This window comes from Aphelocoma coerulescens, chromosome 7 (assembly GCF_041296385.1).
Source record: "Aphelocoma coerulescens isolate FSJ_1873_10779 chromosome 7, UR_Acoe_1.0, whole genome shotgun sequence".
NCBI lineage: Eukaryota > Metazoa > Chordata > Aves > Passeriformes > Corvidae > Aphelocoma > Aphelocoma coerulescens.
In genome coordinates, this window is record NC_091021.1 from 12,845,407 (window position 1) to 12,866,750 (window position 21,344).

Below are 21,344 nucleotides of genomic sequence, written 5' to 3' on the forward strand. Positions count from 1 at the left end.
CCAAGGACTAAACTCGCTAGCACATGGTAGTATAGGTAGACCTGATATGGGGCTAATGGATGGTAAGGCAAAGATCTCATATCAAGCTGTCAGTAATACTGCCAAGAAAACTAACTGGGTTTTTTTCTAAACCTGCAGCATAAAAACTATGCTCTAGTCTGTTTCCTGTGGTATTGGCAGCTGAGGCACAAAAAGAAACAGGACTTTAAAGCTTAAGCATTCATTGAAAACTTCATCTACTGTCATCTCACTGTAATAATGAGAAATTTAATTTTCCACTTTTTGTAGACAGAACAGGTATGAGGTGGCTTGGAAACACAAGCAAATTCTGTGCAGCTGCTTTACCAGTCTTTTTGCCAAAGTCCTGAGAGAGGTGTATTTAAGAAAGGAACACAGCCCCTCAGGTAGGAAAACACATCATCCCCAACTATCAGAGCAGGAATTAAGGCAGGGAGGGAAGGTGAGGAGGACATTGTCTACCACAGTGGCAATGTGACAACTGAACTGAGATCACTGGTTGGATCTCCTCTACTCCATCCCATACATGGATAGCATTAAAATCACAAGTCATTTTCTTGGGGGCTTCCCTTTTCTCTTCAGTTCTGCATAAGTGTGCTTTTATTTCTGTCCATGCTATATCTCCCTGGGAACTAAGCATTGCTTTTCTTAGATAAAGTATATATATATTTGAATACATTTTCACATCGCCATCTCCTTTCTCCAGTTAGAGATAAGGTTTTGTGTTTGTTTTTTATTTTGCAAAGTCTAAAAGTCAACTTAATGCTGGCTTCTGCACTTCACAGTTGTAATGAAACTGTGTGCTTCCTTTGTAGTGTGTTGATCAAATGTGCAATCCCAAGCACAAGTACAAGCCGGGCAGAGAATGGATTGAGACTAGCCCTGGGGGGAAGGACTGGGTCTTGTAAGACCCCACCTGGAATACTGTGTCCAGCTCCAGAGCTGGACAGCAACTGGTCCCTGTTTTCCACCTTCAGAGCTGGCCCCCAACAGAAGGAAGATGTGGACCTGTTGGGAGTGAGGCTGTAAAGGAGGTCACAATGATGCTCAGAATGCTGGAGCACCTCTCCTCTGAAGACAGGCTGAGAGGGTTGGGGTTGTTCAGCCTGGAGGAAAGAAGGCTCCAGGGAGACCTTATAGCACCTCCCAGTACCTAAAGGGGGCTACAAAAGTTCTCTAGAGGGACTTTTCACAAGGGCAAGGAGTGATAGGACAAGGGAGAATGGCCTTAACCTGAAGTAGGGTAGGATTAGATGAGGTACTAGGAAAAAATTCTTTGCTGTAAGAGTGATGAGGCACTTGAACAGATTGCTTAGAGGGGCTGTGGACTCTCCCATCAATGGAAGAGTTCAGGGCCAGGTTGGATGGAGCTCTGAGTAACCTATTCTGGTGGAAGGTGTCCCTTCCCCATGGCAGAGGGGTTGGAATTAGAAGATCTTTAAGGTCCCTTCCAACTCAAATGATTCTATGATTCTATGATTTGGCAAAGACAGATATGTTGTCTCACTTCCTTGAGATGGTCTTGGCTGTAATTTTCTTTTGGCTTACTTTTAAAGGAAAATCACTTAATTTGTCAGCATTTCCCCTCCCATAACTGGCCAGTGTGTCCACACAAAGCTGTGCAGCAACATCCCAAAATGAAGATAAACCCTTGTAGGTAGCACAGCACTGCCTGAAAGTGGAGCTTCTGTAGAGGGGCACATGCTCCTGGCTGCACACACCAAAGAGGTCCTGCAGGAAATAAGCACATACCACATTTGATGGTCAGATCTGTAAGAGGGCTTCAGGATTCAAAAGCTTCTTTGTTTTACACAGTCTGAAATTTGTCTGTCAATCCACCAAATTGGAAGCAAAATTGAATGAAGGGTTTGCAAACCTGCGCTTCTTTCCACAGCCACTTATTCCTCACCTCCACAGCAGTTTCTGGGGTCTGTCCTATCTGCTTCTGGCAAAGCAAGCACCAAAAGGTACTGTAGGTCATGAGCTTTTGTAGTGTAACTGGGCATGTTTCTCTTTCTATGTTTCATGAGCTCAATATTTGAGCAGCAGCTATAGAATAAGCTCTTACATCAATTAAGTAAGTTTGGAAATTGAGAGGTTCTTGTCTGCTTTTATCACGACAGGTCATGAAAAACAGAAACAATAAACATCTCTAGAGCTGTCTCTTCCCATACCCAGGGTCTTGAAAAACAAAAGTGTACTTAACATCTAGTAGCACATGGGTAGGAAAAGAGAAATCCTCTTGGCTGCAGTAGAAGCTCTTTGAAAGGACTTGGCATTTAGACATATTTCTTCTGTCAGAACCAAAGCAGCAGCTCAGTCCCCAGGTTCACTTTTTTGCCTGTGTCTCCTACTGTTTTCATATTTGTGTTTTTCATGTGTTTGTGTGAAGGGAAAAGAAAAGAGGCAGTCTTGTGAACACCCTTTCTGCCTTTTGCTTAGGCCAAGTGTTTTCCCTGTTTGCACACAAAGCCCACTAAGTATTGCAGTTTGGTTCAGGTGGCTTTCACCCTGCACATAATGCCAGACAGGCACAGTAGGAAATGAACTCCCTATGCCAGAAGGTTTCAAGAGAAGCTGACTCCTGGTAAATTGAATTTTGAACTATAAGTTTGCAGGCTCTAGAAAGGAAAGGTCTGGAAATGTTAGCATCCATCCTTGTATGACATTTAAAGCTAAAACCCTGTTGCACTTTGCATCTTCTCACTTGTCCTGGCTGATTTAATAGGATTGTTTTACTGCTCAGGTAAAGATGGGGGACTGGGGGTATGCTAGGATGTATACTAAAATACTGAATTACTGTGACTGCCTGACCCTTCCCATTTTAAGACTGTGTTTCAACCTTTTGTAACATTGCTGTTTGGCAATGTTAGTTAATGGTTTAAAAGATGCATGTGCCCGTGTCAGCCATGCAGAGTGGACTGACACCTATCTGTCAGCCAGTGATGCTGGGCAAAGCTACTTTTCCTACAATCAGCACTCCATGGGTGCATATTACTGGCAAGGAGAGGGAAAGGTGTGCTTTGCTCCTCTCTCCTCAAAGGCTGCATTCAGACCATGCAGCACCAGTGCCGCATTTGGTCACCACAGTGCACACCTATGGCAGAGTCACTCAGGGGACCTCAGTTGTGGCATCTCTTTGTTTCTGTGCTCTTAATGCCTCAGGAGAGATGCCCAGCACAGGGTGCAGGTGTGCACAGGTGTGAGTGTAGTATTTGAACATGAACCACCCTCCATTTCCCAAGACAGTAGGGCAGGTGGATGAGGAACCCATCACTTCAACAGAGGCTAAAAGCAAGGAGATAGAAAGACAGCACTGAGCACCTGGTCCTCCTGGTGGGAGGAGCTGGTCACTGTGCCAAGCATTCACACACCTCCTAGGGAATCATGGAATACATGCCTTAATTTGCTAATTGGTGGAAGAGGACTAATAATTACTGTAGATATGGAAGTTGTCAGGGGATTGCTGAGATATTGCAGTCAGATGGTTAATGATTGTAAAAGCAGGTTAACTGCAGGTTTTTAATGCACTTCAGTAAGCATAATAAAATATCAACATTGCTAGTGTTAAAAAACTTGATAAGTTTGGAGTTCATAGAATTTTGTTCTACAAAATCTGAGGTGCTTGTGTTGCTATGTTACCTCTGATTCCACTCAGATGGCACAGTTACTTATACATGCCTGATATTAAAAAAAAAAAAAAATAGTGTGGTGTTTAATATAAATAGGTGGGATATTTAATACAGCTTCAGGGCCTAGGAAACCTGTGGAGTTACGGTCTCCTGTATTTAAAATTGCACATCTTGTTATCTGTGTAGTTATTGGTGGGAAGGCTGGCCTTGGCATTATCTCTTAGATTTTTATTATATATTGTGAAAAGGCTACATCTGAGGCTAGCTTACCCTGTCAATAGCTAGTTACTCGTGCTGGTTTTGGAAGTGGTGCTATTTATAAGGATGTGTATTGTTCTTACCTACAGCACCAGAAGGGAAATAACTTCCTAAATCTCAAGAGGCTGTGGTGTGTGTGTGCCCTTTCTACTTTTGTTAGCCTAACTCATCCCTCCCTTGTCTCAGTGTAAACATTGACTTAGAGATCCAGGAGGACTAATTGAATCGTGGAACCAATAGTATTTCTGTAGCACAGTTTCAGGTGATTTGCAGCTCATTTCATGTAATCCCATCTTCTCTTTTCCAGCTGTGATAAAATGAAGAAATCAGGGATGAGAGGGAATTTGGCCTTTTCACTTAAGGAACAGGAGTATCTTTTCTAATGGAACAAGAATGCCATTCATTTATCAAGATTACAGTAGCTTTTTGCAGGTGGAGATAAAACAGGGCACTATAATGAAAAACTTCTTGCAGATGGAACTTTAGGAGTAATACCAATAAAATTCGATTTTATCTACTGTATTTTAAAAAGCACAACAACTTGCTTTTTGCCAAAAAGAAAGCAGAGAACAAACAGAAAGAAACTGGTTATTCAGATTTTAGACTTAAAAAAATCTAGTAAGCTATGTTACTCTGGAGCAAAAGCATATGTGATTGCAGATATCATTGTACTTTGGGTAAATAAGTAGCCATGCAGTTTTGAAGGGCTTGATGAAGTCTGACTTGGCTATAAGCAGAGAGAGTTGGATCTCTCTCAACTCTGTCTCCATTTGTAATTGGTAACAGAGGTAAGTTTTCAGATGCATAGAACAGCTGACAGATCACAGAGGAGGAGATCTGCTTAAAAAGAGTTGGGAGAAAAGCCTAACTAAACTGCTTTATTTTTTAGGTATCAAAGCAAGCCAAAGAGTTCCTGGAATATGTTTATGAGGAGCCATTAATTGATATCCAGCAGGAAAATCCCATGTTGTACAAGCATGTTGAACCTCTGGCAACTGTTGTCCGCCTGAGACAGCAGCTAAAATCTCTGCGAGCCTACTTGTTCAGCTGCAGAGCAGCAGTGGCTGAAGATCTGCGTAGAAGGTAAGAACCCCAGCCAACCTACAGCACAAGGATGGAGCTTCCCTGCTGTGTTGTTTCTCCTACTGCCTGTTTTGTTTTTGCTCACACTCTGGTTCTGAAGGCATTACCCATTTAGAAAGATGATGTGCTTGTAGCTGACTTCCCTGGGCAGCTGGGTTATCTTCTGCCAAAGAAAATTATTTTATCAAGTCTGAATGTCTGAAGTTGTTCTTGACAGCTGTAAGCCCTGGGGGGTCACACATTGTGGTGAGCATCTTTTACTCCTCCTCAGGCTTTCTGGCTGTGTGTGTTTTCAATCAAATGTGCTACCTCATACCCCCTGCCATGGCATCACAGTGAGATAACCACTGCTGGGACCTTTGAAACACCTCACAGTGCGGCAAAGCATGAGAGGGGCAGAGTCAACCACCTCTCCAGCACTTCTGCCCTCCTCTGTGATACGACCTCAGCCAAAGGCAAAGGCCAGATGTAGTCCCCTGGCATGTGAGCCAGCATATGATTTATGCTGGTCTCTTGCTCAGCCAGAGCTGGTCTGCTGTTTGGTACATAACCTATGTCACTGCTTTGATGAGCCATCTAGAACAAGTAGGAGAAGGATACAACAAGGTATCCTTGGAGAACATTGCTGAGTTCTTGCGTCAGACGTACTGTGAGTTGTCAGTATGTGTTTGTGTGTTACTGCTCAAATCTTATTATTTGCTAGGGCAGCTTACAGCATTTTAAAAATTAGGATGGTTGCTTCTTTATTCTAGAGGATGGTGTTTTCTTGCAGAGCTGTTTTTCTATGCCATCCTCTTTGGTAAAACTAAAAGGAAAATAAGATTTTTGAAGGTTGTTCAGAAAAAATAGCAGAAAGGAAATGATGCTTTCTGATTAATATTGAAAAAACAAATTCTCTTATTAAAAGAGAAGGAAGCAAGGAACTGAATGGACTTGGGTGAGACAGTAAAAGAAGAGAGTTCAAAGGAGGCCTAACCATAGCAATCAATTGACTAGAGAAAAAAAAAAGGGAAAGCCAAGAGGAGGAGGTTCAAATAAGGCAGGAATCTCAGGAAATTAAGAGTTAATGAAGAAACCAGGACAAAGGAGGAACAACCCAAATTCTGCCTCCAAAATGGAGAGATGACAAGTGCTGAGGAAATAGAACAGAGAATGGACAAAAATTAGCACAGGAATGTGAGCATGTTCTTTTCTTGGAGCAGAGAAGAGAGAGAAAACGTCCCTGTGTCAAAATGAAACACCCAGAATGGCAGAAGGAGTAACTGGGAAACAATGCTCCAAATGCTCCCTTTTCTTATCTTAGAATTTCTTCACACTGTCTCCAGTTAAAGCTGTGTGGTGGAGAGAAGGACCCCAGCCCAAGAAGGGTTTGGTTTTGTACTAGGGAGGCATCTCCAGTTTGGCAGGACTTGCTACAAGTGTAAAAGCCACTGAAGGAATGTACAATACACACCTCAGAGTCCAGCTCCTTCTTGGTTTGTGAAGTCTCCGTTGAGGTGACTTTGATGCTCAGTTATTCCCTCAGATATCCCCTAAGAAGTTTGCAGAGATGAGAAGAAGGAAAAGTTCTTTTCCCATAAGGGCTTATTTCTTGCTCAAAATGCTCCCAAGGGCTTTGCTGCCTTCATCTAGTATCCCGGTGTGCAGACGTTCACTATCAATGTAATGACTTTATAGAGCACAGCTGAAAAGTAAACAAAGAAAATATGTGATTTAAATTTTCCTTTGGCTCATCACAGGGATGAGTTGCAAGAAAGGGAGAAGTTCAAACAATATGGTGAGATGGCATTCCTAAATTTAGTACTGTTTCCTAATTAAAAATGAAAGACTGGGAGAGAGAATCCAGTTATCTGTCCTGCTCTAAAAACATTCTTTTTCTGCTTGGTCTTCACCTCAGTATGTGAATAGCTATTAATCACGAGAGAGTGAACACAGCATCTTGAAGACCTGTCAGACCCATATAAACAGACTGAAACAAACTGTTAATATTGCTGTCTACAGAGAACTAAAAACAGACTGATTAATTGTATTGGCACCTTGCTGCCTCTGGAACACTGATAGAGCCTGCCTTATTAGGGAAAAGCAGATCACTCTGAGGTTTCTTTTATTAATACTATTTGCATTATCATCTACTTTAAATCTATACCTTGCTCTTCAACCCAGATCGCAAAATGAAGATGGCAATGAAGCTGGAAACTCTTGGTGTCCTCTGTGAAGACAAAACTGTTTACAGTGCTTATAGTCACTTTTTCTGAAGAATTCCAGATGGCTATAAACCAGGTTAGCTCAGGATCCAGTTAGCTTAAATGTGGAAATGTTATTTATAACGTTTGGTGTGCCTAGATAGGTACTTTGAGAACTTTGAAACTTGGCATCTAGCAGGGAACTCAGGACTGCAATCACATTGTGAACTTTGAAGAAGCAAGTGACTAAGTAGAAAGAAAGGAAGAAAAAAAGGAAGGAAGAAGGGAGAAGACAGAAGGTATCCTTAAAGTAGCTAGAAGGCTCACAATAAAAATGGTCTTTGTCAGTTATAGTGATTTATTCTCACCTATTGCTCCACTGGATTCTAAGCTTTTATATTTGTAGGGGGGAAAAAAATAAGGAACATGGACTCGGCTGGGAGGTCAAATAAGGCCCTCCACTGGCATGTATCAGCAGTGTTCCTCTGATATTAGCCAGATGAGACTCCCAGCCTGTTGCTGAGCTCCCTGTTTTACAAGGGATGTTGTTATGCCTAGTTTGCTGTAACTGTCACCTCAGTATTGCAACACATCATTTGCCTCAAATCTCTTTACTGAACAAGTTCTTGCTTGTTTTGGTTGCCTTGCTCGTGTGGATGCTGTTCAGGCAGAGGCATACAGGACTGAAACCTAGAGCCAACACAGGATTAGTACAAGTGGAGCTGTACAGATCCCTCCACTGCCTGCAGATGGTGAATGAATGGCACATACAAACCAAGATGGAGTCAATAAAATTGATGGCTGAGAAGCAAACAGTGAGAATCTCTGAGTCCATTAAATAATGAGGGTATTCTATGACACTGTGCTGAATGATGCAAGTTCTGTTCTGGGTGTGCTTTGTTCTTGTCATGATTGAAGATTCTGAAGGTGAAGGAACTGTCTGTATGATTTTTTTGGGTAGTCTTCAGGTGCCTGCATATCTACTGTAGGGTGGGGTAACCCAGGTCAACCTTGGAGCTTCATCTGGGGAGCCCTCTGGGCTCTGTGCTCTCTCAGCTGTACATCTAAACTTCCAGTTGAAGGTGCTGCTAGCCCAGATACTTTAGACAGATGGCAGTGACACAAGGTAAATGTTTTGCAGCACATTCCCTTATGCATTAGTGCTTGTTGCAATGTCCTTGTTCTGTAAGTAAATCTGAATGGTGGTGAGAAACTATATGGAAAAATTTCCCTCTTGTTACTCATCTCTGTCTGATACCATTTTTCTATCAGCTCCAGAACAGCAATACATTAGTTTTACCCTAGCAAAACTCCAGTGCTGGATACATCACTTAGCAGGCTCTAGTTTGGTCTCCCTGAATGGCAGCAGGAGGTTAAAGGTTCACCTCCAGTGCTGCAGACATGTGGTCCTGGCTGAGCCTGCTGGTCTGTCAGCACAAGGTGAAACAAGCCCAAATTCAGTTATGCTGAACAATAGAGTCCTGTCACTTCCTACAGTGAGGCCTTAGACATATCACTTCTGACACAGGAGTAAATTACTTCAAAAATATTTGTGTGGCAATTGGGGAACCTGTCTAAACACATCGCGGGAATCCTGATTAATCTTATGCAATCACTATACCTCCAAATACCTCATGTATGTGAAGCTGGGGCTATGTCATCTTTCAAACCGAGGACAACAGGAGGTCATTAAGTCATCTCCAGACTGTCAAAGGAGACTGTTCTCTCCATTTTCTTTGCAATGGTTGGGCCATTTGGGGAGTGAAAAATTCCAAAGCTGGAGAACAAAGATACAGATTCTGAAAGCAGTAAACTGCAGAAAGAAAGCTTGAGCACGGAAGAAACAGGAGGGTGTGGTTTCAGGGCTCTGAGATAATGGCAAGACCAACAGAAGAAGAAAATTTGTTGCATGGGTGTTTGGAAAGAGGTTGAGAGAGAAACTCATTCAAAGAGAATATCTACGTATCCGGAGAGGAACCAGTGTTGAGAACAAACACCAACCCAGAGTGAGGAAATGTGAGAAAATAAATGCAGAGAAGTGTGCACAAACAATTTGTTTTATTTAGATCCTGCATGCCTGTAGTCATTGCACTAGCTGCAATAAAGTTGCCTGTTGATGGAGTCATACAAACAGACTATCTCCACCTCTTTGCTTCAGCTTTTCTCTCCTTTGGAAGAAGTAACCTTGCATGCAAGATCTTTGCAAATTAGCATCTTAAGAAGTGTTTGGCTAAAACTGAGGGGATGGTGTTAAGGTGGGATTTAAGCTTTCATTTCAACTAGAGCTAACAAACAGCTGAAGCAATGAGATGTGTGCCAGAGCAGCCAGGGTGGAGGCAGTGCTGCTGTCTGTTCATGTCAAGAGAAGGTTAAAAGCACAAGCCTAGTGTTCTACCATGGTAAGCATCCAGCTGAGGAACATGCCAGAACTTTCCATGATAAATCTTCCAGAGGACAGGTGGGTCTTTCAGTTCACGTTAGCGTTTTCCGGTCTAGGGGTCACACACGTATCTCCTTGTCCAAGAGATGAGTCATATTACATCTGTTTCACAGTGGTAGTTTTCATTCACCTTTTCAGACCAGTTTGCTTTAAAGAAAACATAATGATTTAAAAACAAGTTCCTGTTAGATGTGGACACCATGTTAAATATGACTTGTGCCATTTTTATCCCTGTGTTTTTATATCAGAACTTCAGCAGCAAAGTGCAAGGGTTCAAGAGTGCCTGACAAAAGCAAAGACCATTTCCTTATTCTTGTTCTTAATTTCAAGTTAATTGGGGGATCTAAACTATTTTGATTTCAAAATGAAACTGTGTCTCTAGTTCTCATTCTACTTTTAGTAGCAGTGGTACTTGATTAATTAGTTAGATCTGTAGTAATTCTTGTCTTTCACAATGTTACTGGACTCTTGGTCAAGGAACCACAGAGGAGAGAGAGCTGGTGTACTGCATTTTAGTAGGAAGTTTATAAACTGGTTCAGGATTGCTGATGGATGATAAGAGTAACTGTTTTAACATAGGGATGCTCGTGGGGAATTTCATAACAACATGAAATAATACCTTACCTGGACACGCTGGGTAATAAATCTAGCACTTAGTGTGGGCTGAAGATATGTGGGAGTGACTGTTCCCAGAACATAACCAGACGTGTTCATACCTCACAAATGTGAAATGATTCACAAATGCTTTTTTGCATAAAACCATAGAATTAGAAAAAAAATTAATTGGGTATAATCCCACAAGAATTAAATGAATATGTAGTGTTTTGGTTTGGTTTAAATTCGTTAATTTATTTTTACCTTTTGACTTTAAAAATCACTACGTTTCCCAAGGCCCTACTTTTCTGAATAACTTTTGTTTGGCTGGAAAGTTTGGGTTCTTCTCTCCCAGCAGACTTCCAGGAGCTAAGATTTCCAAGGAAATACAAAATCAAAAGCCTGAACAAAACTGTGAGAATAAGCAACACTGGAAAAAAATCCTACCTTTCTCCCTCACCTCTGATGCTGTTCTCTACCTTAAATTGACAATGTCCATATCAAATGAATTGCAAGAGAAAATCCAGCAAGAGATGTTATTTACCTTGCCACGTATATTTGGGATAACTAGCAGTTCACTGGTAGCCCTCTGTACTTTTAGAACCCAATAGTAACTCTGAAAAATTGGAGCTGCTCAGTGAGATCAGAGTGCACGCAGGCCCTGCCCCTCTGCTCCACACGTGGCTGCAGCTGGTGCTGGTTCATGGCTGCAGGGACAGAACCAAAGAGGGCTCTTGCCCCTTGTTCAGGGCCAAATAACCACGGGAACAGCGATAATCAGCATGTGCTGGCCTTCAGCCGCTTTAGTTTGCGGTGTGGTGCAGTAGCTCCAAAGGTGTAAGTTGCAGTGCCAGGGTATGAACTGTGCTGGAGGAGGAAGTGGACTTGGTACCCTGGTGCTGTGCCAGCTGTGGGTGTAGCAGCTTCCTGCGGAGGGGTGGAGAGGAGGCTGAATGCAGCGCTGTGCTGGACTGGGGCATCTGCGTCCCCTGTGAGTCACAGCTCAGTCATACACTTCTCAGCCTGGTCAAACGAGACACTCCTGGCTAGCACATGAAATCGTGGTGCCAGCTTCCTCTCCCCTCCCCCCTCACATACTAGGTTTTAGGAGGCTTTTTGGTGTAAAGGAGACTTGGTTGTGCCCACCTGCCAGCTAACTTGATTTCTTTTGATTGCACTGTAAAAAGAAGAGTTCCCCCTGCTTATCACGTTTGTACTTTGGTTGTAGTGTCAGGCATAGGCAGATTAATTGGTTGTAGCTTTAGCAGAGCTGTCAGGGTGTTTAACCCATTGAAGAAAAATTACCTACTCTGGTGATAAACAGGCTTTAAATGCCGAGCAATTACTTAGTGCTAACAAAGCGCCATGATTACACACTTTATCCAAATGCAAAAAGCAAAGTCTTATCAGTGGTTCTGTTTGCAGGAGGACACTAAAAGATAACCTTTGTTTGTGCAAATACTTAACTGATAAGATCATCCAAGAAGGAACAGATGAAATTTCTGTCTTGCCTGATTTTATTCAGATTACAAAGTATCAAGCAAAAAACAATAATAATGAAAAACTGAGAATGCTCACTTCTTTCTTTTAGTTGGATCAAGTGTCTTGGATGGTGTGTTTCTTTTCTGCTTGCATTGATTGTGTTTATATCTAGGACATAATAATAAAGCAATTTAGAGACCTTTAACCAATAGGACTTTGGATTTCATTGTTCACCGTAAGTGGCAAAGCTAGAGGCTGGTTAGCATTGAACGTGGTTTCTTCATTGCAGGCTAAACCCTGACTGGTAGCCAGGTTTTATAGCACAGCAGTCCTGTGACTCATCAATGGTGAAACTGGTCTGGGAGTTTCCAAACTGTGAAAGCTTAGGAGGTGCTTTTAGTGGGACGTGCACTTGATAATATTTGCCTCTCAAGGGTCACAGGTCACATTCTGAAGCTGCAGAGGTTTGAGTTTTTACTGTGATGAGTCTTAACATCTTGTGTTTGACCTCTTTCTAGTTCACTCCAGTTTTCTGTGTTAAGATTTGACTGAAAGGCCACTGTTTATTAAATGCTTTTAATTGACCAACTTAAAAAAAAAATCTAGTTCGTTGTAGCACATCAATCAAAAGATTTACAAAAGTGACATCTTTTATTTTGCTTTAAAATGATTAATCAGAGATTTCCCATTTGGTGTTTATAAAGGACTATTATATTAAGAGAAAAGTAAAATTCAAGCTGATGTTTTGGTCTTTTTTGATGAAGGTCTTGTATTAATCCAGGCATGCTCAAAGCTCCTGGTGCAACCTCATGCAGAAACTAAATACATATTTTCTAGTGAAGTGTTCCTAAGTGTAGTTATCTTAGCCTGCTCTGGGTCTCTGTGAGATTTTTTTGGACATGAGTGATTTTAGGTTGATCTTGATGCCTTGTAATACTTTGTCTGGATGCTAATGCCATGGCGTGGTGTTGGTGTGAGCCCCACCTCGCCTGCTGTTCTCTACTGACTTTGGTTTCCTTTGAACAATTTCAGTTGCAGATGACAGAGGGACAGAGATGGCATAGGCACTACTTTCCTACTAGTTATGTGAGAGGAAGTGTTTGTGTTGGGAAGCAAGAAGCTCTGAATTAGTCCTGTGTGCCTCCTACAGAAAAGAACTTTATGTAAGCCATGACCTCATTAGGCTCAGAGAACCTGTGCAGGCAAGCAAACTGTTGGAAACTGGCCATCAGACATTTTCTTGCTTGCTGGAGTACTTGCTCTGTATGGATTTCCTGCCCCAGCTGATTTGCTTGCATTTTGTGAAGAGTTTAAGAGGTTTTTTTTTTTTTAAATGTGTTTGAATTAAGTATTTTGATGCCTGTTATACTGTTGTTCCCCACCCACTAGAGGCTGACACAAACTGGCAATGAACAGACGCATTTTTGGGAGGTGCTTCACCAGTTACATTCAGGTAGCTGTTGCGCTTTGGGTTTTCCTTCCAAATGGGACTAACAGAAATTTTCTGGAGGAGAACTTAATTGCAGACATGCAACACAGCAAGACCTGTTTTTGAAGCAGTTGCTCAGCTCACCACAGGTGTAGTGAAAGCACTTCATTTATGTGAGTGGGGGCTGAGCTGCCTCCTTTTAGGCAGTTTCAGGGTTTCACAGCCAGAGATGTATGGTTTCCACCTTTGGCGGTGTGGGCAAGTGTTGAAGGAGTGTTTTGCACTTCTGCAGTTGTTGGGAATCATGCAGGGACTGGTCCGGTTGGTTCCTGACATTTGTAAATGCTGTTACATTTGTGAGCTTTGGCTGCTTGGCTGTTTCTCTGTGGCCTACCACAGAGAGCAAATTTCAGTTTTTCAAGTCAATAGCAGGACTGTAAATCTGAAGCTGGACCAGCCTTACTTACCAAGGGGTTTTTTATGCCTCAGTTTCTATAACAATGGAAATAATCACTCCCCTCACTTGAGTGCCGAGTATATGTGTGTATATATATGTGTTTTGCATAAAACTGGGAGGGCAATGCCTACTTTTTTTTTTTCCTGGAAATAGATTTGGAAGGGAGGTGGTGTATTGGGTACCAGCTCTGCAGAGGTATTGCTGCAAATTAGCATGTTTTAAAAGAAGGGGACGGGTACAGGGATAAGGTTTGTTACCGGGGCGTGTGCTGGCTGAGACTCGCCTAACAAAGGAATTTGGTTGATCATGAGTTTGCTTTTATTCTGCACACTTTTTACTAGGAGTTAGAACTTGGAGGAAATAGGGAAATAAAAGGCCATCCTTGAAGGCAGGGGAATGTGATGTTAGTCATCAATACTAGTTGTTGACAGTTTTTGCATTATGGACTATTCAGGCTATTTCCTGAAAAAGGAAATCTTTCATTAGCTAATTGTTTTCCTTAGCAGTGCTGTAAGGGCATCAGCAAATGATACAATTCTTGACAAAGCTGTTTAGTGCCTGCCTGTGTGATCAGGGGAGAATGATGGGTAAATTTTAATGAAAGCAATTCTATCTGAGCTGAAAAAATACTTATGCTTCAAAATACTGTTCAGAGTTGACTCCTTAGCTTTTAATGAGTCTGCTATGTGTAAATGAGCAATTCCACTGTCATATGTTGTCTGATGTCTGGATTTTGACTGTTTTTCAGTGGTCTTTGACATTGTGCCAAATGTATTATGAAGGTGTGATGCAGCAGAGCCACTGAAACACAGTCCCCTCTAAAAGGAGCAATAGTATAGCCTACAGAGCTGAAAGGGGAGAATGGCATTGTCCTAGTGAGATTGCAGCTGAGCATTGGGTGGGTAGAGTGGATATGCTTGGTGAGTAAGAAGAAGCAATGTCAGAGTCCAGCTCCAGAGGAGTGCTATAAGATGGGTGTCGTGCAGTTGTAAGTGCCTTGCTTGCAGAACTCTTCTCCTCCCACCCCAATAAATCTTAATTTTTTTTCAAAAGTACAACAGGAATTATGAGACTTTGTACTGTCCACCTTAGCAGCAGTGAGAAGTCCTAGTCCCTTCAGTACATACAGCTTTGAAAACTATCAGTATAAGGTTGTTCTTTAAGACAACTAATGGAGTACCAGGAACAGAGGTATTTTCATTATTTCTTAGAATCAGTATTCTGTGGCAAGATTGCATTTGGTAGTCTTGTTCTATCAATCTGTGATTTAGCTGGTTATGTTGTTGCAGCTTCTAAAATCTCTTGTTTGAGCTACTGTGTGCTTTATAGTCTCATATCAAGATCATGTAAGTTCATACTGGCCTTTTGCTATCTTTGGGGCGTTTTTGAACGTTTGCAGTGGTCTTTCTGTTCACTGCCATTCAGCTCTATCATTACAAACCAGTCTTTGCCAGTCCTTTGTTCACGCATTTAATAATATAAAGAGTCTTGTTTCTGTACTGCCTTAAAACTATGTGATTGTGATGTAGGAACCAAATATACAATTTCTACTCTGAAAGAGAACATGTTGTGGGAAATAATTTCACTTCTTAAGATACTTGGTTGCTTTTTTTGCAAGAGTAATGTGACTCTCCACTTCCCAGGATACCTGAGTGGGGTGGTGTATTTGTTCTGTGTGGATGGAAAATAAAGCCAGCCAGATTGTTGTTTCTCTGTGTGTGCACACAAAGATAGATGTACTTTTTCTATTCCTGACATCTTTATAGCAAATACATAGGTTTTCTTAAAATTTTTTAGCTAATATCCACTTAACTTTCCAATGTCCTTTTTTTTCTGTGATATTAACCCGGTTTTGCATTTTACTGCCAATCACTCTAATTAGGGCATTTCTTCTCTGTTCAGTGTCCTGTAATTTAACTTTACTTATCAGGTCTGTCAGTACATAAGCAATGGTCTTGCATGAAACCTTGGCTTATGTAAGGTAAATACTGCTTTCTTAAGTAAGTCATTATAGAGTCTATACCAATACATACATTTCTGTATGCAAAGGGGAATTGATATCGCTCTCTGTTGGAAGAACAGCATCTGCATGACCTTTTTCTCAATATAGTTATTTCAGCTACAAAACTGTAAATCACATCTGAAACTAAGTATTACAGCTTTGTAGCAGACCAGGAATCTTGTACTAAAAACCACAAGAAATACTTCTAATGTGTAGTTTGAGTTATTTGTTTTTATTACTACATTAATTGTTCAAAGAAACACAATCTGTGGTCAGGAAGAGCTTTCAACAGCTGTTAATGTCTCAGTATATGACCTGACAATTGGAAAATGACACTGACACAGAATTCATTCCTATTGTGGGACTGTTGGGCCCATGCAGAAAGCTGTAAAAACAGCTCGTGCTTAGAGGGTGATATAATTCCAGTTTCTCTCTCTCTATCAGTGTTCCTCTGTTATTTGGTGGGGAGAGGAAACTTTGGAGTTTCCCTGTCAAAAAGGTGTGAAACACATCCAATTTTCTCTTTCAGGATCTTTCCCAGAGAGTATCTTCTTCAGCAAATCCATCTTTATTCTCTGGCAGACCTTCAGCAGGTAAGTGTCTTCAGTTAAATCTACCTGTTACACATGAAGCCTTGTCTCGTCTTCAGTGCTAATTGTACATTTCCCTTCTAGCTATTCAGAGCATAAATAGCTGTACTTCCAAACTGGCTCTGTGGTTTGTAGTTTAGTATAAAAATGGGTTAGCAGGGGCATTGGTTAAGGATGAGAGAGAGAAAGCCTAGAGCATCAGTGTTCAAATGGGGATGGAAGGAGACTGTGAAAGAAGACTGTAGTCTGCACAGAGAACTTTGCTGTGAGAAATTTTTCATCTGCTTGATAAAGTCTCAATAAAGTCTCAGCCTACAGGTGACAAGTAATATTTATTTCTTTGCTTGAAAGAGTATTTATTCAGGAATTTTAAAGTTTGTGAAGTCCCTAGTGCAATATGATTATTTACAAAGTCTGCTGAGCATTGCTACAAGAGAGGGGGGAAAAAACCTAACCCCCGCCCCCCAAAATGTCAGCAAGCCTGCTACACAAAGCTGAGCTGTGCAGTGTTACTATGACAGATGTGACCATGGAGGAGGTAATGTGCCAGCAGAATTTGTCTTTGCATTGATACTGATTGAACTAAGCAAGCACCTTGCAGTACATTTACCTGAACAGCAGAATTTTATTATGTAACAGATTAAACAACAAGAATTTGGAAAAAAGAGCTGAAAAAGAGGATAAGGAATCTAAGGTGAATGTGCTGCAGATGCACAGTGGAAGAAGCAATGAGATGAGATGTGCTGGCTGACCTGGGCACCTCATGTTCACACTAATACTGTTGGCAGTGGCATGTAAAACAGTGTTTTAAGCTTCTTCCACCTATGTTTCCCTTGTCTAGTGGTGCCTTTTTTGCAGGATATGGGTAGCATAATCAGTTCTGGATGTTCAGTTGACACATTAAGTTGAGGTAGCTCAGATGCCCCTCAGAGCTGGAGACCACAGAACAACAGGAAACATGGTTTTTGTTGGCTGGTGAAGTCACAGGGTATAAATTATTCCATATATAAAATAAAAAGGCCAGTTGCCTGAGGTCTAAAACTGTTTCAACATCTTTTCAGCATGTTCTGCTATCTCATCTTTAATAATCAAGCCATGAAAAAGCAAGCTACTTAACTCCAGAGCTGCAGTCTCCCTGGTGGGCCTGTCTCTTAGCCCCCAGTGCTTTGTAAGCTGCTTAATCAGTTCCTAACATTGGTAGTAGATATTTTAGAAGCAATCAGCAGCTTATCAAGCACCCTGGGGGGGAGAGAAGGAGGGTAGAAATCATAATTCATGCATTGATTTGGCAGTCTCCTTTAACATGTTTCTTTGTGTTTGTGTTTGCAAGACACCTTCTCTTTCCCTGAGGGCCCCAGTCCCAAACTTATCATATTTAGAGGCAGTATAATTTGATTACCGTTTCTGCTGGGGTGGGTTAAATTGCATTTACCTTTTAATCTAGCTATATCTTTGTTGTCAGCATAGAGAGGGGTTTCCACATTTCAGAGGCTCCCAAGTTTGAAATCAGATTGCCTGTTTTTGTCAAAGTGGATCCAGAGTGGAAAAGACAGGAAGGCCCCATTGAGAAAATTAATCCAATGGTCAGATAAATACTAATACACTTAACAGCCCCTCCCTCCTGTCTGCTTTGCCCTTTACTGCTGCTTTCTCCCAATTGCTCATCATTTTGCACTGACCTGCAATTTGGGTAGTTTTAATCCTGAAAGTTTTCCCTCATTTGATTCCTCTGCTGCCTATTTCCTCATATCCATGGACTGCTTTTGCACTGTATCCTGCTGTCATGTAGATTGCATGTGTTTGGGGAATTAACTAAAAGGTTTATTAAAGATTAATGGAAAGATAAGGCATGGTGAGTGAATTAGAAAAGCAGAGAGGGGTAATCTGGAGATATAAGCAACCTTTACCCTGGTTAGTCTCAGCTCAATTCTGATTTGTTTCCTGGCCAAATTCCCTTTAAAGATCCCAGAAAACATGGTTGTTTCCTACCAAGCAGCTGAGTTTCAGAAATGGTGTTTGAGGTCTGTTCTTAGTTGCAAAAAGGTTGAAATGCCTATTTGCCAGTAGATGAAGCAGCTTATAATACTATTCTAAAATGAAATCCAATAGAAATCTCTTTCCAAGCTTAACAGGGCCTAGATATTATGAATCTAGCAGAGTATATACTTGGGCTATCTGGTGGTCTGGGAATGGTTGTTGCTTGGATCCATTCGGATAGGGCTCTAGTGGGGAAGACTTTAACTGTGAGGTTAAAAGCAGAAAAAAAAAAATTGGAACAAAATGGTCCTAATTTTGGAAATTTCCCAAATTCTGGCGAGGCAGTGGTATTTGCTAGTACTTGGGTCATTAACAAATGCTTGTAGTGCAGATGTGAGGCAAAGAGGCAGCAAGTGACAGTCTTTGTTTGTATGTGTACACAAATGCATATGTGTACTCCAGAAGGTTCCACTGCAGACCAAGGCCCAGGGACTACATTAAAGTTTTCAGAAGTCTATCTGTGGGCATTCCCGTAGGGTACATGTTCTTAGAATCCTGGTGTCACTGGAGGTGTCAGCAGATGAGATAACTGATTAGGTGTGTTCAGATAGAATAGGCAGAAACACCAAGTGGGATTTAACAGGCACAAACAGCACAGTTTACCTGTTCTGCCTTATTGGCTACACTTGCTTGTCTTTCCAGTCCCTGCTTGTGTCATCTGCCCTGCATCACCGATAACCCTCTGCATCTCTGTTAGGTGGTTTATCCAGGGCTATTCCAGTCAATTAAAGCTTTCAAGAGGGAGATCTCCACTTGTTAGGAAGCAAGTATTCACTCCTGAATTTGCTGGTTTTAGCAGACATAGTTCATTGGAAGAATTGATTAGCCTTATAGACCATGATGTGCTGTTACAGTCCAGGGTAGTTTCATCTTAACCCTGCTGGAGGTGTGAACTCTGTTCTCTGCTGACAGTACTAATGCACTTATCAGTGCTTTTGTGTGTGTATGGACAGAGTTCATGCAACAGGAGTTAAATACTATCCATTCAGATTTTACAGATGTGATTATGGGGCTGCTTTTGTTGAAACTGACAGTTTTTACACTGTTAAACATTGGTTTGGACCAAAGCTGACTCAGACAGAGTCTTGTATTTCTTATGAAAAGTAATTCTTGCTACTTACACTACATAACATGTTAATGGGAGCTTTTGAAGTAAAAGTCTAGAAAGGGCTGTTGTGGTGATTTCCAAATTGGGATGGTTCATCCACAGAGAGTTAACTAGTGTCTTGCCTCTTTTTTATGTTAAATAGCAAGATACACAAGTGTACAAAGATTATTGCAGTGATGTACAGGAAGTTCCACCAAACCATGAGGAAGAACTTAACTGTGCAGTGACCATGGATGGGAACCAGTTGCCCAGAGGTTGTGGAGTTTTCCCTGTCTGGAGATATTCAAGAGCTGCCTGGACATAATTCTGTGCCACATGATCTGTGATAATCCTGCTTGAGCAGGGAGGTTGGACCAGATGACCCACTATGGTCCCTTTTGGCCTTACCCATTCTGTGATTCTGTGATGGTCTTTACTGTAGAATCTCTCTTAATCATGGCAATTATTTCATCCTGGTTATACCAACTTTAAAAGATACAGTAAAATGAGAAGGATCCACCGAAGGGCAAAAATTACTGAATGTCAGGGATGGAAATTGTGAGCAAGATGGAAGGTTTAAAAAGATGGTAATTTGAAGACTTGTTTACACAGGAGCACTCAGGGAAAAATAATGAAGTGACAAAATATGGGAATTTTAAAAGATGAGTTGAATTACATTGAATCACTGTGTAAATACTGTTATTCAAAATATAAGTGGCTTTCATTTGGTTTATCTCCATTTACTTTGGAAGCAAAGTGACATAAATTGTATTAAGGCCATTTTCATTCTGAATGTGTATGTCCATACAGGGATTTAATGTAGTATAATTCATCCATTTTAACATTGTAGATAAACTAATCTGTTGAAATTTAATTAAAACATTATTGACTTCAGATCAACTTTCCTGACTACCTGTAGACGAACCTACGAATAATGTGAAGAACAGTGCAGTGAAAGGATGAACAGGAGAGCACTTTTGTCACAATAATATGGCACAGATCATACAGTGAGTATGAGGGACGCATAAAAATCCTTAATGGAAATGCTTCTTTGCAGAACACAGTGTGTATGAGGAACTTAATGCCACACTAATGTCACTGAGGCCAGAAGTGTATAATCTTTGAGAGGATTAAGTATCCATAATGAGAATATTCACAGTTACAGTACATAAAATAAAAGGATTAAAAGATTTCAGACTAGACATACTATACTGAAGGGATTAGGATGATATCTCCCCTATTGACAAGACAGATCAATGATTTCATCTTCCTCTGACATTTTTAACACTGATTACATACAGCACTGACTACAGCCCCTGGTAGCATTTTAGGCTTGGTGGACTGTTGGTCTCACAGAAGCATTCCTCCCTGGGAAATCTTAATGTTTGTGGTCAAGCTTTTCCACATATAAGGCTCCCTAACAGAGACATGGGGAATAAAAATGAACTTCAATGAAACAAAAGTTCTACCTAATTTGAGCCTAATACATTGTTAGATCAGGATCAGAAAGCCTGAGAAGAGCAAAGAAATCATTAGGTATCCTTCACTTCTCCAGGCTTTTAACCCACGCTGTACTTTCATTTCACCTCCTAGACAGAAGTGAAGGAGGAGATTGGAGATGCTCTTTCTATTCTTTTTTATATATGCAAAGCTGTAGGTTGATTTAGACAAGTTGTTTCATCAGTCCCAACAATAGCAAAGAATGCAAGATGTGGACTTCTTTTGCCTTTTACTTGCTGGTTTTTTCAGAAGTAAACCTTCTTTTCTGATAACTCAGTCCTCAGTTATCAGTTGCTGATAAATGCTTAGTATAGATTTGTAACATGCAGCCTGATGAATTCCCAGCCCATCAGTGGTGGTGTCTCTGCCCAGCAGTTCCTTTTTATTCATGCATTAAAAGGATGCAATGTAGCGTCTAACCCACATGCCTATGCATGTGGCTGTATTGATTGAAAAAAATGGGGTTTGGCTAAGATACTTCAGGCTTCCTCTAGTTCTAGAAGCATTACTGAGTTAGGTACATCACAAACACCCCTGTGCTCTTAGTGGATA

General features: G+C 41.2%; 1 protein-coding gene across 6 annotated transcripts in view; it reads left to right on the top strand.

The window, feature by feature from the left end:
- Positions 1–21,344, top strand: part of PLEKHM3 (pleckstrin homology domain containing M3) — an 84,151-nt gene that overhangs the window by 32,087 nt on the left and 30,720 nt on the right. For 5 of the 6 annotated variants that reach the window (XM_069022198.1, XM_069022200.1, XM_069022197.1 and 2 more), the window contains 2 exons: positions 4,798–4,991; positions 16,108–16,171. In XM_069022198.1, coding sequence (XP_068878299.1) covers positions 4,798–4,991; positions 16,108–16,171 — 258 coding nt within the window. Of the gene's footprint in view, positions 1–4,797; positions 4,992–7,154; positions 8,286–16,107; positions 16,172–21,344 lie in introns of those variants that run through there. The other variant, XM_069022203.1, reaches the window with a different exon arrangement.